This window comes from Phyllosticta capitalensis, assembly GCF_038381095.1.
Source record: "Phyllosticta capitalensis strain CBS 128856 chromosome Unknown BKA78scaffold_5, whole genome shotgun sequence".
Lineage (NCBI taxonomy): Eukaryota > Fungi > Ascomycota > Dothideomycetes > Botryosphaeriales > Phyllostictaceae > Phyllosticta > Phyllosticta capitalensis.
In genome coordinates, this window is record NW_027117443.1 from 1,084,423 (window position 1) to 1,096,587 (window position 12,165).

At 56.7% G+C, this 12,165-nt stretch overlaps 4 protein-coding genes across 4 annotated transcripts; 1 reads left to right on the top strand and 3 right to left on the bottom strand.

Moving 5' to 3' along the window:
* Positions 1-311: 311 nt before the first annotated feature.
* On the bottom strand, positions 312-831 carry BKA78DRAFT_133672 (uncharacterized protein). The gene has a single exon (XM_066882648.1). The coding sequence runs from the start codon at positions 725-727 to the stop codon at positions 464-466; it is 264 nt and encodes an 87-aa protein (XP_066744277.1). The 5' UTR covers positions 728-831; the 3' UTR covers positions 312-463.
* A 105-nt stretch (positions 832-936) lies between these two features.
* Positions 937-2,116, bottom strand: BKA78DRAFT_352761 (uncharacterized protein; the record flags this gene model as incomplete). The annotated part of the gene is made up of 2 exons (XM_066891414.1): positions 937-2,061; positions 2,093-2,116. The coding sequence occupies 2 exons, from the start codon at positions 2,114-2,116 to the stop codon at positions 937-939; spliced, it is 1,149 nt and encodes a 382-aa protein (XP_066744278.1).
* Positions 2,015-5,806, top strand: BKA78DRAFT_133686 (docking domain of Afi1 for Arf3 in vesicle trafficking-domain-containing protein). The gene is made up of 3 exons (XM_066882649.1): positions 2,015-3,244; positions 3,292-3,352; positions 3,399-5,806. Exons 1-3 carry the CDS (start codon positions 2,277-2,279, stop codon positions 5,358-5,360), a joined length of 2,991 nt encoding a protein of 996 aa, XP_066744279.1. The 5' UTR covers positions 2,015-2,276; the 3' UTR covers positions 5,361-5,806.
* Positions 5,807-8,482: 2,676 nt separating this feature from the next.
* Positions 8,483-9,781, bottom strand: BKA78DRAFT_133701 (uncharacterized protein). Its single transcript, XM_066882650.1, has one exon. The coding sequence runs from the start codon at positions 9,531-9,533 to the stop codon at positions 8,790-8,792; it is 744 nt and encodes a 247-aa protein (XP_066744280.1). The 5' UTR covers positions 9,534-9,781; the 3' UTR covers positions 8,483-8,789.
* Positions 9,782-12,165: the final 2,384 nt, after the last annotated feature.

The window sequence follows — 12,165 nt, forward strand, 5'->3', positions numbered from 1 at the left end:
ACCATGTGAGCTTATCGCTGGCTATGGCAGACAGCACTTCATTCCTCTCCTCTCCACCATCTGCTTTGCCAGACATCGTCACGCGCCCGCTCACCGCCACCCCGCCGCCACAGTCTCCGTTGTTGTTTGCTCCCTTCGCCAAAGGATGACCCCTGGGCATGCCTCGACGCCCGCCTGACTGTCCTCAGCTGTGACCTTAGCTGGTGAAATGACGATTATTTTCAACGCGACCTGTCTCTTTGTCTCGCAATGACGCCGCAGCGCCGCCAGCTCGCGATACCCAAACAGCCTAGCCGGCGCCATCGTCATTCCACCTCGCTTTCTTCATACCACCACGCCCGTTTCAGGAACCCTCTGGATTGACGACACCGCAAGTGGTTTTGGTGTCTTTCTATTCCTGGACCGGCCCTTCCGTCCCGCGTGGGTCCATCGAATGGCTGAGCTGAGCCCTGCTCGACGTCTGTCAAAACTCAAGTCGAGGGAGCCAATAGGTATTTTGGCCGTCACCAACCCCATGTGACTGATGTCGTCGATTCCATTCGACGTGACCGTTGGGCAGTCGCGCATAAGACCTGGTCAAACGTCGTCTTCTTCCAGACGGTTTCACCGCAATCCTCTCGTAATGAGAAACACGCGCCGAGAGCTGGTGACCTCGTTTTGGCAAAACAGACGACACCGGCACGAATGAAGATGCAGTGACAAACGCGACGTGTGTCAGTCGGCCCATTTGGGTTATTGTCGCTTCTTGGATTCAACTAGGCCCACACTTCGATGTGGTAAACAAGCTGTCAGGTACCAAAAGCAAGCACAGGTGCTTGAAGAACGCCGTGCTACATATAATGTGACCTAACCAAAACTTCGTCATGCTTCTCGTACCGAATGAAAATCGTACCCAAACGTCAATCGATCGCTGTCCCTCCCATCTAAACGCCCAACTCAAGCCGCACCGTCGCCCTTTCCTGCAGCACCTCCACAAATGCTTCCCACAAACTCCCTATATCTAAAGACTTCTCCGCGCACCAGCCCTCCTTTGCCGCCCTTGGCTAACGCCCTGCGGCCCCTGAACCCCTCAACAACCCTCTCCACCTCCCGCGCGCTCAAACGTTCCGCCTCGCCTCCTTCAAGCCCCGTGACGCTGGCGAGAGCTTCGGTCAACTCTGCCACGTCAATCTGCCCGTCGTCCCCATCGTCAAATGCTTCAAACGCCGCCAAAAGCTCTTGTTCACGGCTCATGGGAGCGAGCAGACCAGCCAGCATGTTGAGGTAAGAAGCGAGATTGAGCGATTGTGGACCAGAGGGCGGAAAGAAGGACGAAAGGAGCGCCGGCGTGGGGTCCAGGCCGACTTGCGCAAGAGCTTCTGTAATGGCAGCAGGAGTAATGACGCCTGCATTGTTGGCGTCGAGAACCGAGAAGGATTCTCGCATCGAGTGGAGCAGAGATGGAGGAAGTCGAGTTAGAGGGTCCGAGGTCGTGGTAGAATTGGCACGGGGTTTGTTGGACGGTTTGGATGTGTTGAAAAAATCGATAGTAGCAGTGGTTGGTGGTGGATTGTTGCGTCGTGCCATGGGCGGCGAAGACGGCGCCTTGATGGTACTTCCGCCGTCGGTGGTTGTGGTTTGAGACGTCATGTTTCGCTGCAGAGAGGGTCTCGTGGGCGAGGCTGGCGGAGTGTTATTTGTTGATTTGAGCTTTGTGAAGAACGGGCTGCTCGACACCGGGCCAGCAGGCGATTTTGGTCTTTCGGACAGCATGGTTTCGGCGACGTCTGGAGATGCATTGGTGGAGGTGACGGGCTCTTCACTATTGCTCCGCAGAGAAGACGTCGAGCGGCGGAAGGGGCTTTCTCTGTCCTTGGTGGGCGACAGGCGCGACGGAGTAGCAGGACGACTGGAATCGGCGGCGGGCTTGGTAGGAGAGACTGGCGAATTGCGCAGGGCTGAAGGCGAGTGCGGGTTCAAAGTCGAGCCCGAACGACGAAAGGGTGAGGCACGCGAGCCAGCGGGCGAGTTGAAAGAGAGACCGCCAGGCCTGAAGGGGGTGCCTTGACCTGGTGTTGGCGACTGTTTACATGTGTCAGAGTGGAAAACGGACAGAGGACGGTAGACGACTTGCCATGATTGCCGGCGCAGCGCGAGACAGAGGCAAGCAAGGTTAAGAGGAAACGACGGCAGAGGGAGGAGGTAAATGTTTGGAGCCAAGCTAAGATTGAAGAGGCTGGAGTGTCCATGCAGTGGTGTTGGTGTCTTGGTCGGAGGAGCAACGCGACCAAAACCACATGCAAGCTACCGCAGCGGCGCACAAGCGCTGGAGCTATGTCCTCAGGGTCGCGGGATACCCAGCAGGGCACCAACCTAGGGGTCGCCGTCTCGCTCCACCAGTGCGCCAGCTTCCCAAACCTCCTCTCCACCTACATACCCAGTCTTTTTGGTCGTGTCCGCCTCGCAGCGCATGCCTATCGCGTTGTTGTTGCCGTCGTGAAGATCGCCTACCCCACAGGGACCTCGCGAGCTCAGAGCACCAGCATCCCCTGCCTCTGCCTGGCACTGCCCATCCTCTGGTCCTCGCGGCAACCATGGCCTCAGTCAGTGTCCAGCGTCCTGCGCTTCACTCCTCGTCTTCGCAATCCACAACCCACCGAAAACGCCCTCGCCAGTCGTCCGGCTCGCTGTCGAGCTTTCCTCCGCGCTCCCCGTCCGTCATCTCGCGGCCCCCGCGCTCCCCCGTCCCCCCGCCATTTAGAGACTCCAACTCGCTGCTCTCCCCCAAAAAGTCCTACGGCTACAGCTCCGACGACGCGCGAATGCACCGCCCATTGCGCTCCCAGTATCCCCGCAACTCCCCCGAAAATCATGTCGAGTACATTTTGGTCGCCAGCTTCGACATTGATCGGGGGAGTACCATGGAACACCAGTACCCTGGCCCCATCAGCGGCGATGAGCACATGTTGGCCGATTTGATGTTGCCTGACCAGGCACACATGCGCAGTCAGGATTGGACCGTCTTCTTCCTGCACAAGGACACCGAGGCCGAGGAAGAGGCTAGGGAAGAGCGGCGCGAGCAGAGACGGCAACGGCGCGAGAGGAAGAGGCGCGCGCAAGAATCAGGGGTCGCTGAAAACCAAGGGGAATCCGACCCGGACGACGATTCCGATGAGGAGTCGACCGACGATGAGGGGTTCGAGGGACCACCGCTTATATACGTGCTGAATCTGGTCAACACCAAGCAAGATCAGACCGTTAGGAGGTGAGATGGCGCATCCACAGCCTTGGGCTGGTGTTAACGAGGGACAGAGGTGCCGTCTGCAAAGCAATGGCGATATGCACTCGACACAGTTTCTTGCACATATACAAGGTACGCGCCAAATGGAACAAGATGGACATGATCTGACATGCCACAGCCTATACTACTCCTAGCGCTCGAAGAATATTTCCGCGCACCGGTACCGGAGACACTCGCCTCGTTATACGACTCTTTGAATGCCATGGATCTTTCGCTCATGCCAAAGCTATCTTTTCTCGAGCGCAACATACTACAGGCATCCACAGTCCCTGACATGTTTATTGAAAAGTTTGAGCAAATGATTGCTCAGCGTCAGGCTGAAGACGCAAACAAGACTCGTCTCGCACTTACAGACGGCGAACCCCAAGAATCACCCATGGAGCAACATGATCCCAGGAGATATACCCTTCCAAGAGATACCCACGAATTCGAGAGCCGCGTCTTATACAACGGTATACCAGTCCCCATCAAGGTTCCTTCGGCCATAAGCCCCGAGACGGTTGGGGACTTTTCTCTTATAAAACTCATCCAAACCTTTTCTACGCCTCACTCGGCATCTCCGCAACCCTTTACTCTTCATCCTCATCTCACTACGTCTGGAGCATATACCCACCCTATAATAGTCCTGGTCAACGCTTTGCTCACTCAAAAGCGCATTGTTTTCCTTGGTCACAACCGGCCTTCGGGCGAGGTCGCGGAGGCTGTACTCGCCGCATGTTCCCTGGCATCTGGGGGTTTACTTCGCGGCTTCACGCGTCATGCTTTTCCTTATACCGATCTTACCAAAATCGACGACTTGATCAAAGTCCCAGGCTTCATTGCAGGAGTCACAAATCCTGCATTTGCACACAAACCTGAATGGTGGGATCTTCTCTGCGATCTACCGTCTGGTCGAATGAAGATTTCACACAAGATTGAAGGCGCTGGTGTCACCGAGGGACTGTTGTATTTTCAACAACAACAGCAGTCTCACTTGCCGCCGCCAGTAGCTAGTGCGCTGAAGCAGGGGCTCGAGGCGAATCTGAGCATGAACATGCCCAGTTCAAGCAGCAAGGATACCAAAGATCAAGATCCCACCGGGGACACTCAGTTCATGGAGTCTCTTCTGGGAGCCATTTCGAGCCGCTTGGGAGAGGGTGCTATTAGATCACGATGGCGCGACTGGGTTCTCAAATTCACGAGAATCGCTGCAGTGTTTGAGGAGACGGTGTACGGCGCATCAGCCCTCCACATTGGCGCAGCAACCTCCACTCTCTCTCCAACGTCATCCCCCGCTGCCGAGATTGAGCGCAATGCCGGCGGGACCTTCTTCCCGTTGCTCGACCCAAGCGTCAAAGGACATGGCTATGTGTGGGCAACAGAGGCCGAGCGGATGAAAGAAATGGCAGCCAACGTTCACCGCGTCGAAGGCTGGCGCAACACGCGATCCTACTACTCGTACGTACAAGACCTGGCGCGGATCTGGGAGCGCCAACCCATCCGCAACCTCGACTTGCTGTGGCTGCACGACCAGCTGCGCGCGACAAGAGTGAGCCACGACCAGAGCGCCAGCATCTATCTCGCCCTGGCGCGCTCCGTCGAAGACGCCGCCAAGCCCACGCCGGAGGAAGCACGCATGCTCGCGCGAGCAACCGCCAACGGCGATTCAGGAGGCGGGCCCGGCTCACCCTCGACAATGGTATCACCACGCAGCGCACCGCGCGGCAACGCCTCCAACTCACAAACGCCCAACGGCGGCAGCAGTCCGCCCGGCAGCCACACGCAGGCCGTCAACCGCATGATAGCGCAGGCGGGCTCGCAGCGCCAGTACGACACCATCCTGCAGCTGCTCAGCGTCACGCCCGAGAGCAACTCGGGCCTCTTTTACCTCTCGCTCGGCCTCTTCCATCCGCGCGCCGACGTCAGGACCGCGGTCGTTGCGCTCCTCGATAAGGTCATGGAGCACCCCGCCGGCCGCCACTTTTGGGCGGGCCTGGGCCGCTTTGCCAAGTTGGCCTTCTTCCGCATCAAGAGGGAGGAGGTGGGTGGGTTGGGCTCGATTGGCGCGGCTGGAGGCCCGTCGGGGAGTGGTGAGTGGTAGGTTGGGTGGACGGTGGTTGGAGAGGTGTGGGAGAGCAAGTGGATTGTCTGATACCCGTATGGTTTGGATGGGCTGGCTGGCTGTCCTTGGTCTTGTTATAATTCGTCGAACCATTGTTGCGTGGCTGTTTGGAGTGGATGCTGTTTTTGTGCCGCGCTGTGCTTTCGTTGCTTGCTGTACGATATGTGCTGTCGATGACGCGTCGCCAATAGGAAGGTGGATTGAATGTGACAACGAGAAAGCAGCGGTATACGTGATGACTCTTGAGACCTCGGCCTGGACCTCGACCTGGATCTACCACGAGTGAAGAGGGAATGTTAGCTCCTATGTTTTGGTGCTAGAGACGCGACACAGAGCGAATCTTTTGCAACTCACCAAGTCAAGCATCAAGATAGATGTACATACATCTAAAGGAACACTACAATAGGGAAATGCTATGTCCAAAGGGGTCATCAAGTCAAACTGAGTGCGAAAGGCGAAAGGGATGTCTCCTCAGTCCTGCTCCTTCAGTTCCGCAACACCAGTCCTCTGGGAGTGGCAGTGGCTCGCCTTCGGCGCCTGCCCTTGAGGCACTAGTCCAGAGGGTGTAGCAGCAGCGCTCTCGAAGGTGGACTTGGCTGACATTCCAGGTGCTGATCTGGAGGGCGGAGCAGCAACGCTCTTGGAGGTGGACTTGGCTGATGATTGAGCTGCTAATCCAGAGGGCGCAGTAGGAGCACTCTTCGAGGTTGATCCCATTATCAATGGAGCAGGCGATTGGATGGTGGCGCTCTGGGTGGTGGTTTTGGTCATCATTTGAGCCGCTGATTCGGTGGCTGGAGCATCACTGCTCGTCGTTCCTAGCCTCTATAGGGTTGGGTCAATAAAATACCAATCTAGATATCTGTTTCCAAATACCAGTATGATGTTGTGGTGTCTGGTGTTGCGCGCGCGTTACTGACTTGGTTGTAGAAATGCGCGAACCCCTGGATCTCGGGGACTACGCCGAATTCATCGCTCCGCGTCCACCACCACCAGGTCAAGCTGGAGACCAAGTCCAGCAGCGAGTTTCTCTTCCCGGGCCCCCCGTCGGTCCTCCTCTTGTGCCCCCTGCCGCTCCTCCTCCTCCCCCCTCCCCCGTCAACCTGCCTCCTGCCTCCACCATCAACTCTCCTGCGGCCTCTCCCCGTCCCTCCGCCGCCGCCACCGTCGTCGAAGACGACGAAGACGACGGCGATGACGACGACGACTACGACGGCGGCGACGACAACAACCAATACCAAGAAATGTTGTACCATCGCTGACCAGCCGCTGGGCCAGCTTTGCCGTAAAGCTGGTGATGCTTTGGAGCCGTCTTTTAGCGATAAAGGGATACTTGAAAGATGGTCGATCTAGTTGTTGTTGTAGATCTTTGTGAGCATCATGGAGTGATGGATAAAATGGGACGGGTGTGATCAATGGCATCGCGCGTATGATAGCATTCTGATGAAGCAAGAATCAAGTCTTAATTGATTGAGTATGCGCGCGAGGCGCGTATATCTATGGGAGCAGAACAAAGAGCAAGGAAATGTAAGACAGTCGGCAGAGCGCAAACAATGGGAGAAGCTTCTACCTCTTTCACATTCTCAACTCGCTCTGTATTGATTAGTAAAAGCACAACCTCAGAAGGTTCTGATGAAAAGCTCACGGTCATTACCTGGACCTGTGAATTGGCGCGTGTCGAACTGATTGGTAGACATGATGTGATCAGCGCAAGGGCGTGCAGCCTGCGCTGATGAGAGGGTTGGAGGGCCCAGCGGTAGTCAGGCGAGGTTGAAAGGTGCAGCTAGGTTGAGGGCCAGATGAGTGAGAGGAAGGCACCATCGGATCGGCACCCGATTCACCGCCGACGCCGCAGACAGCGGAAAAGGCTCAACTCTCCATGGCCCGCTGTGTTGTTGGACATCGCACGCGTCCGTATTCCGGGCGTTCTTGCCGTGTCTCCCCGCTTGTTCTCCTTTGGGTCTTCAATCGGGAGCAGTGCGGCAAGACTGGCTCTACTGATCGGTAATGACTAAGTATCTTTGAGTGGGCGCTACAAAGGCCCACTTGACATTTGGAATGTACAGTGTGTACTGTGTTGGCTCATCAACATCTTTGGGCAGGGACTAAAAGGGAATGAAGCAATCAAGCGACGCTGCCTGCCTGCAACAACCGCAGAAAGCTCAACCGACTCTCTCCTCCCCCTCATTGCTTGTCCGTCGTGTTGGTACGACGACAAATTCGCGTCAGCATGAGGTGACCAACAGTCAGACTTACTGGCAAGTTGGGTCAAGTCAGCGAGCTGTATTTACTCGCCGAGGGAAGGGGGTCCGGGCCTTGATACGACGACGTATCGAGCTCGCTGGTTGGTAGGTCGGTATTGTATTGCATGGAGCAAAAGACGCCGGAGCTTTGGTGTGTTTAGTCGCCGAAGCTGGAGTCTAGTAAGGAGGCGGCGGGAGGCCGCCTGCTGGAAGAGACGCATGGATGGACGGTTGAGCGGGTAGGGGAGGAACGAGGCTAATTGCTGGAAAAACGGAGGGGTCCTCGTTGCGGTAGGATTGGGTGCTTGAGTGGGAGGGATCAGTGTATGCAAGGAGGAAGGGGGGTTGGATAAGGGGGGACGGCCGGATGGACAGAGAGAGGGGGAGAGAAAGGCAAAGTCTTTTGTTTTGTCTGCGCATTTAGAGTACGTAGCTCCAGTCCATTTGACTTTGTTCGATGCGTGGGGAAGAAATGCAGCAAAGAGTCAGGACAAGCCAGCACATTGCAGAAACTCTGTCGACTTGAGATGAGTCGACGGGGGGAAACTTGAGTCTGCTGTCTCTTGACCAGAGCGGATCAGAGCCAGATAATCAAGCAAGCAGAAGCTGCGATCGTTCTGTTGGCCGAAAGATGATAAGTTCGTTCTCACCAATCAACTTACCTTTTCTCTTTCCACTCTTCACAGCATAATCGCAGCAAGGTCCGTCTTACTTCATTCGCTCGTCCTATCACACGTTTCAGATCGCATTGCTGCCAGGACTAATATCTTCTACAGAAGCTGGCGGGCTGAGAGGGAGATCATGCTAGGAGCTCTTTCTCATCCACTATTTCATTGACGTCGTGGCATAAAGGCTCACCGTGGCCGACGTACCTGCCTGGCCGTCGACTTACCAGCCAGCCAACCAGGCAATGAAGCCGTCATAGAGCGCAAACAAGCATAGCCACATGACGACTGCGCGACGGCTCGCCGATGCCCAGAGTCTAGCCAGTGGGCTCAACGACCGCCGCAGGGTCGAGTTGATCGATTGCCGGGACCTCGAGAACAACGAACAACGGCGGAGCCACAGCCTAGAGTCGTCTGGTCTAGTCCGATCCGGCCAAACATTCAGCCAAACCTCTACAGCCATGTCATGCCAAAGATAGAAACGGACGCCTGCGCTACGGTCAGCCACAGTCGAGCTGAGTGGCAGCAGCGCGGTCTCGCGGTACAGCGCCGATGGGAGCTAGCCAGGCGCAGACAGAGGAGAGAACGGGCGGTTCGAGCAAAGGTGTGGCGCGTGGCGGCGGCGGTGCTCGTGCTGGATGGTGGGAGTGTGGTTGGTCGGGGCGAGGCTCACAGAGGAGGAGCGGAAGGGAGAACGTTTTGCCAGACGTCTCTCTTCTCTCTCTTTGCCACGCCACCATGTCCACGGCCGGCTGGCTGGCTGGCTTGCTGGCTGAATCTCTCCATCCAGCTGCGACCAGCCGCACCGGTAGGTACCTACGGTGCCAGCGCCAGAAAGCGGCGGTGGAAACCACCACCATCATTGCGGCAAGGCAAGTCAATTCATGGATATTGACCGTGGTGAGTGGCAGACAGGAGGACGGGCGGCCGTTGGCGCCCATGTGCATGCGCTGTTGCTCGCTCTCCCACCCGTTCCTGGAGCACCAGCAGCTTGCCTGGACACGGTCTGGTCCTGCCTGGCCTCGTGGTGGTGTTGTGGTCTTTGGAGCGAGGAAGAGGATTGATTGATTGGGCGGAGTAGTGGAAGGGACTGGCCCAGACGAGACGAGGGGAGCGTAGTCCGGGCCCTGGCGTGCCGGACCACTGAGTAGTGTACCGTAAGCTTGCGCCGTGGGGCTGCTGCTCTCTAGCAACACTGGACCACTTCCACAGACGGCCTTCTGATGGACGGATATGCTCGTCATGGTGTAGTGAGCTCAACCGCTTCCGTGGCTCTTCCTCCATCCCGTCTCTTTTCTTTTGGCCGCTTTGCTGTAACTACCAGGTAATAGACGCGTGCAAAAGCAAAACGCTCATGCAGATGCAGAAGACAACGTGGGAAAAGAATCCGAAGTGACCAAAGCGTCTGAGTATCGACGAGATGGATGCCTGGCTGGCTCCGCTGCCGTTGCACAAAGTCCTATGTATGCCATGCCAAACAATGAGAATGTCGACGGGTTGCGCGAAGCGTTGCTCACGCACATCTCACCTACCGCCGCCTGGTAGCAAAAGTCGTGGCACACATAGGAGATTGATCAAGAGCAAACAACAAAGTAGAAGCGGCCATGGAGTAGTAGAAAGTTTCCATGTCAAAAGGTACGCATACAGGGAGCATTCAAGCGCCTTGCGCATTTAATTTCGGAATTCACCAAGTCCTTTGGATAGAGTTGCAGGGAGCAGTCGTAGCTCGTGTGCCACGACTTTACCTACCTGGCCTCGTACCTTTATCCGGGCGCAAAGTCGAGTAGGTAGTCAGTCCACCGCGACTTGCCATCCCGTCTCGGTCAGTCCGTCCATTGAAAAAACGCTCAACGAGCTTGGCAGCATCAAAGCTCACCTTCTGGCACCCGACATGGAGCGGCGGCGGCAGCAGCAGGCGCACGAGCGCTCGCGAAGAAGAGAATGGGAAGGGGATGATGCGCGGGTTTCGGCTTCGGGTCTTTGACGTCCCGTTGTCCAGACGTTGTACGACCGCCTCTCGCAGATGAGGGTTCATATGTCATGTCGCACAACACACAGGACATGGTACGCTCTCTCTTTCTATCGATCGGTCGGTCGGTAGTCGGTCGGTCGGTCGCTTTTGAGTGAAGGCCTGCTGGCTGGCTGCTGCGCGAGAGGAGGACGCTGCGGAGTACATACTACCGACATGACATACATGGTCGGCTCACGCCACGCACGCGACGGCGATGCAGCCCACCTAGCCTCTCGATGCACATGGCTACATATGTACATGTGCAGTATACGTCGCCGGCGACACCCGTTGTGAGCGTGGACTCGGACAGGAGGTGGTGTTATGTCTCGACATCCATGTGCGCAGGGTGAGAGGGTGGTGGTTGCTCAGCAGGACAGCCAGACAGAGACTCGGGCTGGCTGGCTGGCTCACTGGCCGGCTTGCTCTGCGCTCACACGACACAACACCACAGACAGCGCGCGCATTGCCATGCCATGCCATGCGATACGACACGCCTTCGCGACAGCAGCACACATGTGTCTGCGAGGTTGATGTGAGGTCTCTGGAGAGGGAGGCAGAGAAAGGGAGACGGACGCAAACAAGAGCCAGAAGGCTCGCCGACGACGAGAGTCTGCCGAGCCTCACCTCGTCTGGGCAGGCATCTCACGCGCAGGTGGTTGACCTTGCGACACAAATTGCCTGCCTGCCTGCCTGCTGCGTGCTTGCATTGTTATTGCTTCATGCTCCTCGATGTTTGCTTTTTGCTGTTGCTCGCTCGCTTCGTTGCTGGATCAATACATGAACAGGGGAGTCTAGGTGCGGCGGGGCGGGGAGGCGCTGCTCTGCGCAGGTGGTGGGGTCCCGTGGTGGTTGGTTCGCTTGATGAGAGGGGGTCGCTGTGGGGGCGGCCGGATTCCATGCTCTGATAGGGGGAGGAAAGCCCATTGTGCATGCGTAATTGTGGGTGCTGCTGCTCGAGAGAGAAGTTGAAACAGAGCAGTGGGAGGATCCGAGGCCAAACAACAAACGAAACAAGGCGTCGCGTCTGTCAGGAGGAGTACATGGGTAGCGCGTTGACGACGCGTCAAGCGACAACGACGACGGCGACGACAACGACAACGACAACTGACAGACTGCTGACAACAAAACAGACGTCTTCTGGCCAGGGGAAACGAAACGACGACGGGGCGAGCGAGGGATGATGACGGTCGAACGGTCGACGATCTGGATGGCGTCCGCGGAGGATGCCGTTGCGGATCCTCTCGTCTCCCACTCCTATGACGATGCGAGTTAGCTGGAGCAGAGGGCGGCGACCTGGAGCGCTCGAGCGCGTTGCTGCCACATTATTGACCACCTCTCGCGCTGTGCCCCGCGTTTGCCTCGAGTCGGTTAGAGCAGCCCTAGCCACGACCACGCGTTGCGCCATTGTGCAGGTTCGGTTTGCAAGGACGAATTTACGCAGAGGATGCAAGCAAAGCAAGGAATTGGAAGGTTTGTATGTTGTGAAGAGCGAGTTCAAGGAAACTCGTGTTCGTCTTTGGAATTTCGTTCGTCCCATCTCTCTCTAATACTATGCGTTCCGTCCGTGATTTCGTCTCGTCCGTCTCTCGATTAGATGGCCATTACTGATGAGCACTCCAGGCAAATGATTTGAATGTACACGGGTCGAGGTATGGGCAAAGTGGAACAAGCAAGATACAAAAGCGACTGAAATTCATGATGCTTCCAATGTAGATGAGTCAAAAAACGCTGCAGAAACAAACAAAAGGAGGCTCTGGCGGCAGCAGCGCCAAGGCCTCCATTGGGTATCTTCCTAACGCCGGGCAGGCAGGTGGATGAGCGTCGACGAGGACTCCAAGTCAGCAGTGGGATAGCGAGTGGACCCA

What these genes read in the sequence shown, in the direction of transcription:
- BKA78DRAFT_133672 (XM_066882648.1), bottom strand. Translation starts at nt 727, where the DNA reads ATGGGCCGACTGACACACGTCGCGTTTGTCACTGCATCTTCATTCGTG.
- BKA78DRAFT_133686 (XM_066882649.1), top strand. Translation starts at nt 2,277, where the DNA reads ATGCAAGCTACCGCAGCGGCGCACAAGCGCTGGAGCTATGTCCTCAGG. An exon ending in CAAGATCAGACCGTTAGGAG is followed by an intron (nt 3,245 to 3,291) that starts GTGAGATGGCGC and finishes AACGAGGGACAG; the next exon opens with AGGTGCCGTCTGCAAAGCAA. An exon ending in GTTTCTTGCACATATACAAG is followed by an intron (nt 3,353 to 3,398) that starts GTACGCGCCAAA and finishes GACATGCCACAG; the next exon opens with CCTATACTACTCCTAGCGCT.
- BKA78DRAFT_133701 (XM_066882650.1), bottom strand. Translation starts at nt 9,533, where the DNA reads ATGACGAGCATATCCGTCCATCAGAAGGCCGTCTGTGGAAGTGGTCCA.